The sequence below is a fragment of the Chelon labrosus genome (genome assembly GCF_963514085.1).
Source record: "Chelon labrosus genome assembly, chromosome: 20".
In the NCBI taxonomy this organism is placed as follows: domain Eukaryota; kingdom Metazoa; phylum Chordata; class Actinopteri; order Mugiliformes; family Mugilidae; genus Chelon; species Chelon labrosus.
Window position 1 is genome coordinate 8,776,091 of NC_140353.1, and position 13,744 is coordinate 8,789,834.

A 13,744-nucleotide genomic window follows, 5' to 3' on the forward strand; every position below is an offset into this window, starting at 1 on the left:
AACTCAGTGTTCTACTTTATAATTCAGTAGTCTTTGAATTTGCCCCAGAATAACCCCACGATTGTCTGCTGTCTTCACTGAAAAAGCCATCTGGCCAGATAAGGATGATTACACCCACCGCCTTGTTGATCCTATTAGTCTGTGTGCAATTGGATAGACATGGCGCAAATCTAAATGCGACTTCCTTTACGTGAGCGTTCTCAAAAGAGAGCTACATTTCCACAACTGCTCCGGCGCTTCCCCCTGGCTCATGGGAAGGAATTGGGACTGTGACCTCCGGCCCCTGCACGCTCATCCAAGTATCCTATTAAAAAAAAAAAAAGAGTCCGTCTTTTATCAACAAATCTAATAATAGGAGGGGGGGGGGAGACACATTAGTGAAGTGATGCTCTAAATGTGTCTCATACAACATGATGGAGTCTGCCTGCGTGCATCATCTGTCTTCCTTCCACCCACTGCCAAACCTGTCAGAGCAAATTTGAGATTGTATTCAGATGCAGGGGATGAACTGGAGGGGGGCGGGTCCAAAAATAAATAAGTAAATAAAAGAAGCGGGAGCATAATTGCATTATTAATTGGCCCATGATTCATCATTCCCGGACAGCTATTTTAGTTTATCCTCGCCTTTTGTCTTTCTTTCTTTCGACAGCATGTTATCACCATCATCACCCCCCCCCCCGCCTACTCCCCCCTTTCCAAAACCCCCCTCCCTCTCTATAACCCCTCAGGAGAGAGCAGAGATATAGAACATAGAAATAAACTTCTCTCTTTCCACCACTCTCTTCACACACACACACACACACACAAAGGCGTGACATCATTCTGTCACCAGGAGAAAATAGCATGCTTTCCATTGACATCACTCCACATCCCGTTGCCGGGAGACAGGGGAGTCAACATGAGTTACTATGGCGACTGCACTTCACCTTCAAAGCTCCTGACCTTTTTGGTTGTCTGTGGCAGACTGGAATTGTGTGTGTGTGTGTGTGTGCAAAACAGAGAAGGCAAACCTCGGCCTGGGTGTTGTGTAATATGAGCATTCAAGGTCTTGTTGACTCATTCACTGCAGTGATTGTTACAGTACATTCTAGATTAAAAGGGACGCCCGAGACAATACACTAGACGGCCCGAGGCAAATAAAAATGTCAGCGCAAAAAAAAAAAAAATACGATACGGCGTAATGGAAATGCCGCTCTACATGAGCTGAATGATGAGTAAAATAAATAAAACTCTAGTCACAATACCACGTAATATAATTACAGCAATGTCAGACATGTCTTTGTGGTGACTGTAGCATTGCAAACTGTCAGTTTAATAATGAGCCACTTGACACAGGATTAGTTTACATGCAATATTGAACCGGCCATAAAATAATAATAATAAAAAAAAAAGAACCAGCAGAGACAACAACGGGCTGATATAGTGTTTTTATTTAGATATTCATTTCATCTACATTTCCGAACAGACTGATTTTTTTTGAACAGTGTCCACTGTATGTGTTCCTGAGGACAGTGACTCTGAAGAGGTCCAGCATCGGCAAATAATTGTCAAATGAGCAACACAAAACAACACCAGGAGTAAGACCAACGCGGAGGTTCAAACAGTAGCTGCTTCAGGAGTTGTACGAAACCGATGTTCGGTAAACTACGACATGCTGATGATCGAATTTTTAAAACACAGCGGCATCACAGTGACTTCGATCAGCCCCCTTTTACAGTTAAACTACAGGAGCTTAAGATGTGCATGGATTTAAAAAAGAAAAGAAATAAAGTCACCTTAAGTGTTGTGCAGACTGCGACGGATTTGTCACACGATTGGGTTGGATTAGTCAGCTAGATCACACATTGCACAGTGTTACAGACGCCGCTAAACTAAAACAATTGTTCCTTTACTCCCAGAATGAGTGTGCTTTAAAATGGTACAGAGAGCAGCTGCAAAGTGCAACTGAAGCACTGCTCCAATCTTTTTTTTTTTTTCCTTTTTTGGCACAAATTTGGAGTAGCTTTCTCAGCTGTCATGTGCTAATTGAGTTTTGCAGACGCATCAATGCCAGGCCCCCAGGAGGGACATAGGCAGAGGTGGGCATTACAGGGCTTTTTTGGATTAGGCTGAGTTCCGGGCCAGTTTTCCACTCCAAGTCTGGTTCTCCGTGCCACCCAGCACATTGAGGGGTAATGTTGTCCCAACAGGACATTCTTCCACCCCAGCACCACCCACCATCCTGCCTTTACAAGGCATCCCCTTCATTTCCCAGAAAGGGCACAAAGCTCATCTGCTTTTATATCTAATCCGGAGGTAAGATCTCAGTCACTTCTTTGATTTTGATTTGATAACAGAACAGTATAAATGGTATAAAGTAATTATATTACTTTAAAATACCGTTGGGATACCGAGGCAACAGGCAACCTCACAAGTCGTGTGTGTGAAGCTACGCCTTCCTGACCAGACAGACTACATTCTGTTTGTTTCTTTTTTTTTTTTTCCAAACGTCATGTCTGCCTTTCTCACCTTTGGCTTTTATGTGCAAAAGCTACAAACAAGACAGCAATAAACACCACATATGCTATCTCTAAGGATTAATGGGGTGGGGGAAGTTATTTTCCTAATTGGTATAAAAAGGGTAATTATACCCAACAACAGTAAACAATAGTACACATATATACCTGTATACTCCTTAATAACTGTGGGAATTATTCCCTTTCCTATTTGCTCCTTTTCTGTCTTTGCTAGACACTACAAAAACAAAGTGACTGATTACCCAACAGTGCTAATTTGAATATTGATTAGAGTCAAGTCATCATATGTACAGGTGCTCTGTACTATGGCTGTGCTCCATTTATGACATAAAAATAAGAACAACCGAGAACACAATAATAAAACCATGGCAACAGAGTAACAAGTACTAACAGCATTGTTTGGTTACACGTGTCCACGCTGAGGTTCTGAAATTGTAATGAACGGCAACAACATAAAATTGATAAAAATGTGCCAACAGCAAGCTAAGTAACAGTGAACGTACACGTAGAGACAAAGGACAAGTGACACATCATGTGTGATGAATTTCCCAAATCCAACACAGATAAATGTACTTAACATTCTTTTTTTTAACAGAAAGCTCTCTCTTTCTCCACAGAAGCCGTGCACTTATTACTTCCTTTCTAAGGCATGGAACAATTGGTTCCTCAAACGGATCCTCTAGCCCTCTGAACAACAACAACAAGTCAAGACAACTGAGTCCTCAGTGTCCTTGCTGAGTGTAGGTGGAAACATGTCATTGTCCAGTCAAAACCGCTTTTCATCCTCACTGCATCTTCCCATCCAGCACTTTTTTCTTCTCACCCACGTCAGCAGCCACTGACTTCCAGTATCGATGGCACATCAACTCCAGCAGCTCCAGCCCCCCAATCAGCTTCTGCTGGGCCACATACACACCTACCACGACTATAAAGTAAAGCCTGAAAGGAGCCCAGAGCCACAGCCCGGTGAAACACAGGGCAATGAAGCCGCTCCAGTACAGCAGCGAGGCGGCTTTGATCAGAGCCACCCGCAGCTCTGACTTACAAGGTGGCACCCGTGCCACGCCGTCTCTGTCAAAGGCCCGAGGCTGGCTCGCGTAAAAGTCCCGCAGGCGGACCTCCTTCTCGGCCCAGCGGTCTCGACACCAAGACTCCAGTTCAGAGGAGGAGGCGGGCAGCGAAGACACTGGGTAGCGGCGGACGTGGAAGTGGATCTCACGTGGGAAATGGCCCAGTATGAGGTGGCGTTCTGTCTGAGGGATGTTCTTTGGGTATGCAACTGTAATATCATGGACAGCGTCCAGGTTGTCTCCTGGGAAATGGCACACAATTTTAAATGATTAATGGAAGAATACTCACTGATAAAATGATCTGAAATACGGAAGCAAGACTTTTCTCACTCAAAGCAGTTTAACAGAAAAGAATCAGAGGCATTTGAAGACATGCCACTGCAGAGACAATTATTATTACTGGTTATTTAGGATGTGGCATGCTGCCTTTAAAATCCTGGTTCCTTAGCCCTATTACACAGATACCTTAATTACCTTAATGCGGCAACTATCAAGAGCTCTATAGCGTCATCACCGACCCACAGTGGCCTTACAACGCACAGGGAAAACTAAATAGCTTAGCCGTAGCTTAGCCCTCCTATGGTAAAAATAGCGCTGAGAGGGGCACAGTGAACTTGGAAAAAGACAACAAGAACAGCGTGTCAGTCAGTGGTGCATAGAGAGGGAGAGGGGAGGTAGCCGAGGCTGATGATATCACACTGATTCACAACACCTGCTTGGAGAGTTAGTGCCTTGCTCAGCATCCAGAGTGGGTGGGGGTGCGGCAGCGGGGCCAGAGGTGGTATTTAAGACCTCTGGAGGACTGCCAGAATTAGCTCATACAGAAACATGAGAATATCAGGGGAGTTGTAATGGCTGACTGTAGGATGAAGCATACGTCTGAGACGCTGAAGAATAACAGGTACGATCCCCCTTCTACAAACACTGTCAGTGGAATAACTACAGTCAGCACGGTGTGTCATTTTCCAGAGTTTTTTGCTGATGCAATATTTCCACACTGATGCGCAGGCTGTGTGTCCTGCTTATTTCCATTTGAACAAATCGTGCTAATCATGAAAATGAAGGAACAGATAAGTGTCTGCTGTTTGACTGAAGTGGATTGTTGCCATGTTAAATGTACATAATTTCAGAAGCTGCTGATGATGATGGGTCAAACCTCACCTTTTCTTAGTCGGTCAACGATGAAGGTGAATCCAGTGCTACGGGGATGGAGAACATACTCCAATTTCGGCAGGTTGTTCTGTGCAGCAAATGCGTCACTCTTTGCTCTTGTATTTTCTGCAGGAGACACACGTAATAAATAATAAACGAGACCACATATTGAATACAATGCATCCTTAAAATGATGCACTATAATTAAAAATAGCAGCAACAATAATAACAGCTGGTTCTGGGATATGACCACGTTGATAAATATATCCAAAGACAAACATGCTTCCACATTTGTAAAAACCCTCAGGGGGACATAAACACAGGAAAGATGACTCTTTATTAACCAAACGTTCCTCACGAACTGGTTGCGGGAACATGTAAACTATATCATATTATGTAACAGGCAGCTAATTCGGACAGATGTCTCAGACAGAAGAACTATGGACAGACTTCTGTGGGTCAGACAAAGCTGTGACTTGTCATTCTTATACAATCTTTCATTCAGTTCACATAAGATCTACATACTTCATAAGAGGTCATGGAAATTTTTTAAGCTTGAGTCCACAGTGAACTTGATCCTCTAGCTTGGAGGCACATACGTATGGCTCCAGAATAAGCATTAGGGAAGTAATGAACCGAACACATTAGATGTCTGAACACACTGTATACGTCTCCTTGTTTCTTGCGTCAAATTAGGCCTTGAGGTTTAAGAGGCTTAAACACAGACCGGTGAGCACATGCGAACACACACACACACACAATCGCAGACGTCAGAACGTAACACGAAACGTACAACAATCTTCAAAGCCTTAAATCTGACGGCGAATTATGATGTAAGTGCGCTGGACCCCTCATGACGCTGCGACATATGTCAAGCTTCCCTCTGTAAAGCTACTCAGGCTTAGTTGTGATCTGAAGAGGCTTTAGACTGTGGTGTCACTCTTGCTTGCACTGAAAGATCAGAGCATTCTTGCAGAAATGTCCATGTGGGGCGTGTGTCGTGGGATTCTGGCACGCCTTATCACCTTAAAATTGTGTTTGCATGACAGTGTTGGTGCGAAGGCGTAAGACAGGTGTAGGTCCACGCTGAGCTCTGGAAACAGCTCGGTGAGTAACACATTCCGAGAATGACAAGTGAAGTATGGGCAAACTGTTTAATGAATGATGTAGTGTCACGTTTTTTTTTTTTTTACTTCTCACCTGTGAGGTCTGTGCCCTCAGGGAAGAGTAGCAGCTGCAGGGGCTCTCTAATGTCACAGAAGTAGTCTAGCATGTTCTCCAAGTGCTTCTTGTCTTCCTCCCAACGACGCTGAATAAAGACGAAGCAGGCCACCTGCATAGCCCAACCTGCAAAGCATATATGAGGTTGTTACATGTTTAACTAATTGCCTCTCATGTTCAACTGGCTCTGGTTCAACAATTCTAAACAGGCTGGGTGTGTGTACCTTTAGGAAAAACACCTGACATTCTTAGCCTGTGAGTCAGCTGGATTCTCATAAGATCAAACGACACTGCGTCTTGCCAAACAACAGATTAATAAGTGTAATAGAGGCCGAGAGTGTTTTTGGTGTGACGAAAGTCTACCGTGACGGCAGCAAGAAGCGTTCTGATTGGTTAAAAGTAGCACACGATAGGTGATGACAGATGATACATCCAATCCGTTGCCAAGTACCTGGCACATGCCAGCTATCAGGGACAACTTCTCAGATGGTTCTGAGAAACAAACCATCTGGCCTGTCAGGTTACTGACATCTAATTTTCCATCAGATGATTATACGCTCTGTTAATATACCTTTGGAATTTAGGCTTGTCAGACCGGTACTTCTCAAATACATTTTTCTTTAGTGGTATCGAACAATAAAATGTTTAAACAAGTAGTATCTTGTTTACTTCTGCACAAACTTTACATTATGATATTGATAAGTGTACAAGAGTGTGTTTCCTGTGTGTAGGTAAAGGGCAGACCACCCACTGTATACCCACCAAAGCCAGGCACAGCCTTCAGTGCAGCCTTGAGACAGATCTTTTCCAGACGAAGGTAGCTGTACCTGAGCAGACAACACCAAAGGAACATCCAGTCCAGACGGGTACGGTGGTTCATGATGATCACGCTGCGCTCCCCAGGAATGAAGCCATCGCCTGTTATCACCACCTTCACCCCAAACACCAGCTCCAGCAAGGACTACAAGAAGCGGGGATGACGGAAGGATGAAACAGAAAGGACGGAAAAGATAGCGAGGTGAGGGTGAGAAATGGGCAGATGATGAAAGGGAGACAAGGATGAGGATTTAAAAACGATAAAGAAGGGGAGAGGTGGGACTGGGAAGAGGGAAGTTGGTGGGATGAATTGATGAGAGAGAAAAGAGTGGAAAATAAAATAAATACGACGTTCGGATCTGGTGGTCACTGTAATCTGTATAAATAAGTGCTAATGAAGAATTCAAATCTGAGAAAACAGGGAGGCATAAATTAGGACAAGATGACGCAAATGTTCATCGTCTCACACACAGGTAACTTAAGACCATCTGGCACACACAGAAGTAGGTTAAGTAAAGACCAGGCAGGTGTACGCACCACAGGCAGGGTGAGCCAGGTTGCAACGATTCGATCGGTGATCCAGCGGTACCAAGCAGGAGACAGCAGCATGAGGGGCAAAAACGGGCCCAGCATGAAGACACTTCCAAAGAAACTACCCAAAAACAGGGTCACCACAAAGTACAGGCCCCGCACCGACACAGCCATCTGTGAGGGATGAAGAAGACAAGTTTGAGTGTAAACTGAAGCTAGATAAATATAATGTTGTTGAGCAGTCAAGTCAAAAGGTTTCGCACTGCGTAAGATAAAACATGATGACATATATGGAATTTATTCCCGTCTTGGAGCACCATTATGGAAAGCAGCTGAAAAGGGAGAAGCTCAGTCATGTGAAACTAATGTGATTATCAAAGGTCTCATCAGTAGAAAAGACCGCTGTTCTTCTGACACATTTTCCCCACAAACAGTGGAAAATCCAGGGCAGACATTCCCGACGGTGGAATGTAAATAGGGGAATATTTTTGACTCTCTGTGACAAATTGTGGGTGCACTGTCACTAAATCAAGTGGAGCTGTGGAATTAATCACTGCACAAACGGCCGAATGAGCTTTGTATTACACTTCCTGACACTCTCAACATAGCAACTGTGGCAAAATGTTATCGCAACATCTAACAAAGTTTAATTAAAACAATAGGTCTTTGACATTTTCACATTTAAACTACAGTGACCGAGACTTTCTTTATGTATAGATGGTATGATAATCTGATTATACTCATTTGCAACTGACATTTTTTTTTTTTTTAATTGTTGTACTCATTTAAACTGGAAGTTAAATGGAAATCAAACCTCCCACCAGGCTGCCCACCAGCAGCTGAAGCTGTTGCGGTGGCACTACACAGAATTACTCGATCACAATTATTTGATCGATTAATAGCCAACACACCGACTGTTAATTGTCACATGGGCATATGCATGACGAGGCAATTATGCACACAAATTAAGAGGAACACATATTATTGACACACATAACAGTAGCTGCAACATTGCAGAAATACCCATTGGTCACTGGACCCCTGAGCGAGGTGAGCCTGTAATACTTCTAAAATTAAACAAATAAGTAATGGGTACGTTAAAGCTCCCATCGGGATATGGCAGTGGAGATCCCTTTTCATTTCAGAGGTGTCAGAGGTGACCACTAAAGGTTTCAATATCAACATTACACTTCGGTAAGTAACACACGGGCTTGGCAACAAGAATTAACCTGTGACTCGTGCGAATGGTTAGCTCTGCGCCTTTCTCACAGTCGAGGTAGAGATTCGATTTACGAGACTCGATAATCAAGAGTAAGAATGAAACCATTCCGGTCTGCACACATTGAGATCATACCAACATTCAGTAATCGTTTAGGAATTTTCACACCCAACCTATCAAAATGTTTACAGTTTTAATTACATCCGTAATATTTGTACTGTAGACTAGAACTATCACTGATTATCTGCAGGCCTTGAGAATAATCAGGAATATAAACTGAAGCTTACTAGTAAAATCAAATGTTCTCTAGTTACACAAATAGTAGAAGCTTCTAAAACGTCATGTTGTCGACCTAACATGTAACTCAATCAGCTTTGAGATCAGGTGAGAGCCAGGTATTTTTCCCCACATCATGTGGACGGTGGCAAAATCTAGTTGAGACTCGAACAGATTTCCAAGCAGCAAAACTTTCTTTTCCAGGGAATATTGCAGATCAGTCCTGCACAAGCCTGTCTCACCTCAAACGAGCCTATCAAAGTCAGGGCAAGTGGATCATTAACACACCTTCCTCGGTGTAGCAACCAAGTAAGCAAGCAGACCTTGAGGAAATCACTTAAATGTCGATTATTTTTTGTTGCGCTGCACTTTTACAGGCTGTGACGCAAATTGGCCTTGAAAATCATAATTTGCATCAAACTACGAGAATTAAAATGTACGCACAAGAGGCAGAACAACATCCAAATTTATTTTTAAAACACTCTTGACAAACCGTTAGATTCACTTGTCTTAAAGTTAGCACTAAAGTCAATACAGGCAGTCGGCTAAGAAGAAGGTTTAAAGGGGAAATATTCTAACTCCTGATTTGATTACGCCCCCGGCCTCGCTGACGGAGGAAGTCTGAGCTGGTGCTACAGGGAGCGATTTCCTCCAGGAGGTGTTTTCTCCTCTTATATGAACCTCGCTTCACACCTTTTCCTTCTCAATTATTGTTATGACTGTACAAGACTGACCAACCCCAGCGGTCCCATCATATCACCGCTGACAACCTCTGTGTCACTATGACGCAGCAAGTCTAGCGCCAGCAACCAAAGCAGCTGAAGGTGCATTTAAGCAATGCACAAGTGTTTGTGTGTATGATTATGCTGGCAATAAGGGTTTAAGGGTTACTGGTTTTAACAACGGAAAATGTGAGGCATGAGAGAGGTGAAGAAAACAGGCTGGCTCAGCACAATCGCCACAATTAGGTGGTGTCCCCGCACAGTCGCACACACACACACATAAGGAAACACACCCTTGGGTGGCTTCTGGAACAACCAGATGCGCCTATTCATACAAACAGCAAAGATGGACGACACACCTGGAGCCGGGGATGTGATAAGTGAATGGAATTATGAAAATTATAGTGTTAAATAAACATGTTTTTCTTCCGCTTGGCATGGACACCAGGGACGGCTATTTATACGCAGCATCCTTAGAGACTTTTGTTTTCATATTCCAAAGCTAGCACCAGTTGTGAGTTTGTTTTAGATCCGTTCATTTGGTTGGTTTAACATTTATTTATTCACCATAGTAATGATCTCGAGAACACTTCCCCAAACACCGCATGTAATGAACAGCACACCCCTCATAGTCCAAGTCTGGCTTCTCTGGCAATCATTTTGCATTCCTAACTTTAAGCCAAGACCAGACATCCCAGCAGAGCAAAGCAGAGTTAAGAGGTCAAGCATGTCTAGGCTAAACAATGAGCTTAAGTGCTGTGTGTATGTGTGCGTTTATGTAAGAGACAGAGGGAGAGGGAAAGAGAACGGAAGAATATAGTAAGTAAAACAGAAAAATTAATAACACAGAGATTTAAGCACAGGTCTCTTTTAGAACACCGAGGTCAAACGTGAAAGTGAACAAGTCTCCAGCTCGCTGCGACATGCAACACACCGACCATATTACAATTCTCCGAGCTTGCGAAATGAACTGAAACGTCTGGGAATCAAGTCTCCCGACAGCTGCCACAGAGCTCCACAGAAACCCTTAAATAACTTCAGTGTCCTTTTGATTATATTAAAGAGGACATTCAATTGTTGCTTCAGTCAATGATGCCAAGAGCAACAGGCCTTTAAGCCTGTGAGGACAGAAAAAGTAACAGTATTGATGGGGGGGGGGGGGGGGGGATCGAACACAAGACTAATGTTTGGGAGAGAAACGCCAAAGATAACCTAATTTAATACAGACAATTGAAGAGAGTGAGCTTGTGAGTTTGTCGACAATTTAGATATGGTGGAAAATCAGGTTCCTTTTGTGCCCACATGTAGATGACAAGGGTGATTTTCTTTGCAGGTATGCTTCCTGCACACACGTGAGGAAGTCGCAGTATCGGTTTACTACTACCAGCAACTATGACAACAATCAATGCATAACAAGACTTTGTAAGCAGATAAGGAGACACTTCCAATCACAATGTTTTGAATGGATCTGAGTGTATAACAAAGTGAACTGGTGGGGGTTTATTCACAGTTACAACTGCACATAAAGCCCACTGTTAAGCAGGTGCAAAGCCGTGACTGCTTTGTGGACGTTTCCATTCTACCATACTATTTAACTCAATGTGGCTTGGTATTATCTATGATTTAATCAGCCCTCATTAGGAAAAACTGACTCAATCAAGCCTCGTTAATGCAATAAAACAAGAGCCAGTAAGTATCATGCATCATATAATTTCCATAACGCCTGGGTGGGGTAAAAAAAAATGGACTTTAGCCAGAAAGGCAACAAGGGTTAAACATCGTTTAACTTAAGCGATGTGTCATGTTCTCTCTGTAAATTATCTTCCTTTGATAGACTGCTGCATCGCAAATCATTACTTTGTCCCTGTCATTCGTGTAAATTAACAATAGCGAAATAACAAAATGGTTTAACGAATGGAAAAGATAATGTTATGATGGTTAATGTTATGACAGCTTGTGCTACCTAGTGGCCGCACTGATGCATCGAATATGCCCAGCACAGAGCATGCGCCAGCGGTAACGCACAAAACCTTAACTTTACATTAAAAAAAATAAGAAAGCTTCATTTTACATGTGTTACTTCCCTTAAACTATGATGTCCACCTCAAAAAGAAACGATGTCTTTGGCTAAAATGCACGTTAACTCACAGCCGGGCTAACGCAAACAACACCGAGAATGCTAACTTGCTAACTTAGCAAGTCAAATGTAACGTAAATGAGCGGCTAGCTCAAGTTAGCATACCTTATCTAGCTTAATTTAATAGGTCTGTTTAACGCACCAACTGCAATTTTGCATACTGTCACGCAACGAAATACCCACCTTTCGCGGTTTTCCCTGCCGATTCAAAGTTTGTTTTTAGGTGTGCTAGCCACGTTAGCCTAAGTCCAAACGCCTGTTTGCGACATACTAACTTAGCAAGCCAGCTAGCAGCTAACTAGCGAAGCTTACAAGCGCTACAAGAACTCAGCTGTCGGGCGGTGTTTGTTCTTCTTGGCGTGTCAGCTGATTCGACCGCGGAGTCAAAACAGCTTCGCTTGACTTGAGCCCCTTTACTTATTTAAAAATGCTGCAAAAGTGCAGCCGCCCCGCCGTTTTGCAAGCTGAGACGACCTCTCAACTTGTTACCTCTCACCCGTCCTTGCACCCAGCCACCGACAGGGAGTGCTGTTTGTACAACCTGCGTTCATTGAGTAAGAGACAGCCTCACCGTGAGTTGCAGACAAGGCATGTGGAGCAAAAACATGCCCCGGTGCCCTCATGCTGAACGCAATGTAGATTTTACAAGCTGATGTGGATTATGCTTGTTTTATAGGTCATATTTAAACTGGTTTGTACACACAGAGTCAGTAGTCATGTGCAGGAGAAGAGGGTAGAGGGCATGTGATGCAAGTTAATCAAATATTTAGATCTTTTACTCATGCAAAAGTATCTACAAATAATCCATGACAAGTATTGGCCATGCATTGTTTGTGCTGGAATCATAAGAAGCACTAATTGCAGAGACAAATTAGTGCTTTTTTTTTTTTTTATACAGCTTATCCTTTAATCACTTGGCTGTTATGGTTTTATTAGTGTCATTTTCACCGTTGTGCCTCGTAAAGGTGAAACTGCAGCCTTTAACTACTTGACATTACTGCGTACAAACCGCCATACGAACACAATACTGATGATATGTTGTAGTTATTGTAAAAGAGTGAAAAGTACAATATTTCCCTTTAAAATGTGGTGGAGTGTTGTAACATGGTGAAACTCGTGTTCAGTCCTGTATCAGTGTCTCTCAAGCTCAGCGTGTCAGAGCAGCATGATTTTATTTGACACTTGTAACCAGGTGAGAATGGGGAAAACAGGTTAAAAATGAACAGGACAAGTCTGCAAAACTACTCTGAGAAGGTGTTCACAATTTCTGGCCCTTAGTTGAAATGTTTGAAGAGCAAACAAGCAGTAGGCTTCACATAGTTTCAACACACTGCAGGGAGTTTAACGTGGTTTTAAATCATGTTTGAATTGACCGAAACAAACGTCCACTGGAACGGTATGTCCATTCCAGTCACTACTTTTGTGCTCGCTAATCCTCTTTTCGGGGCTTAAGGGGTCTCGTTCATGTTACAATGTTCTTCCCCATGTTAGTAATGTGTCAGGGCTCATTCAGCACGGTATTGATGATATACTTCTTGACTGAGTCCTCCAACATAGCCTTTTAAAGTAGTGTAAATCCCAGCATGTGTCATTTGTTTCTTTTACTCACAGTTATGAGCTGTTCTACTGTTACAAATTACCTCAGCATTCAGTGATGTGTGTGCGCGTAGATCGGTCAATGTGTCTGAGCGTAGCCGAGCATGTACTCGCCTTGCGCGCATGTATGTGGCTGCGTGTGTGCGCACACGGTGAGTGAGTGAGGTAGGGACGGACTGACAGACAGAGGAAAAGAGAGAGTGCACTTAGTCAAACTCAAGGCTTTTCCATGACCTGCTCCCTGTGGCATGCACTCTATCTGAGAGACTGAGTGAACTGTATAGCTTTATCAGTATAAACTTCTCAAGGGTCAGCCCATCACTTCAGAGGGAAATGGAAAAACTTTGCTTGGAAACAGTTTGTTTATCTATTTATTTATTTTTTTCCCCCCAATTTGGTGCCAACTCACCTTCACTAGGGCTGCCCATCGACAAGATTAATAACAACTGTCCAAAATAATTTAGCAAAATCCGTACAAGATTAAGAGC

The 13,744-nt window shown here is 43.1% G+C and overlaps 1 protein-coding gene across 2 annotated transcripts; it reads right to left on the reverse strand.

Annotated features, from left to right (window-relative positions):
• Nucleotides 1–1,412: 1,412 nt before the first annotated feature.
• lclat1 (lysocardiolipin acyltransferase 1) lies at nucleotides 1,413–12,184 on the reverse strand. 2 transcript variants are annotated; one of them, XM_084569812.1, is made up of 6 exons: nucleotides 11,844–12,184; nucleotides 7,313–7,480; nucleotides 6,722–6,920; nucleotides 5,939–6,085; nucleotides 4,748–4,864; nucleotides 1,413–3,828 (listed from the first exon to the last, which is right to left on the reverse strand). In XM_084569812.1, exons 2-6 carry the CDS (start codon nucleotides 7,478–7,480, stop codon nucleotides 3,302–3,304), a joined length of 1,158 nt encoding a protein of 385 aa, XP_084425938.1. In that variant the 5' UTR covers nucleotides 11,844–12,184; the 3' UTR covers nucleotides 1,413–3,301. The 2 variants fall into 2 exon arrangements, with proteins under 2 accessions (XP_084425938.1, XP_084425937.1); XM_084569811.1 differs by lacking the exon at nucleotides 11,844–12,184 and having other exon boundaries at nucleotides 7,313–9,524.
• Nucleotides 12,185–13,744: the final 1,560 nt, after the last annotated feature.

Excerpts from the sequence above, each read along its gene's own strand:
- lclat1 (XM_084569811.1), bottom strand. The coding sequence starts at position 7,594 with ATGTCATCATGTTTTATCTTACGCAGTGCGAAACCTTTTGACTTGACT. Across the intron at positions 6,921-7,312 it reads CCTGGCTCACCCTGCCTGTG|TCCTTGCTGGAGCTGGTGTT; the intron begins GTGCGTACACCT and ends CGCTTCTTGTAG. Across the intron at positions 3,829-4,747 it reads CGTTGACCGACTAAGAAAAG|GAGACAACCTGGACGCTGTC; the intron begins GTGAGGTTTGAC and ends GCCATTTCCCAG.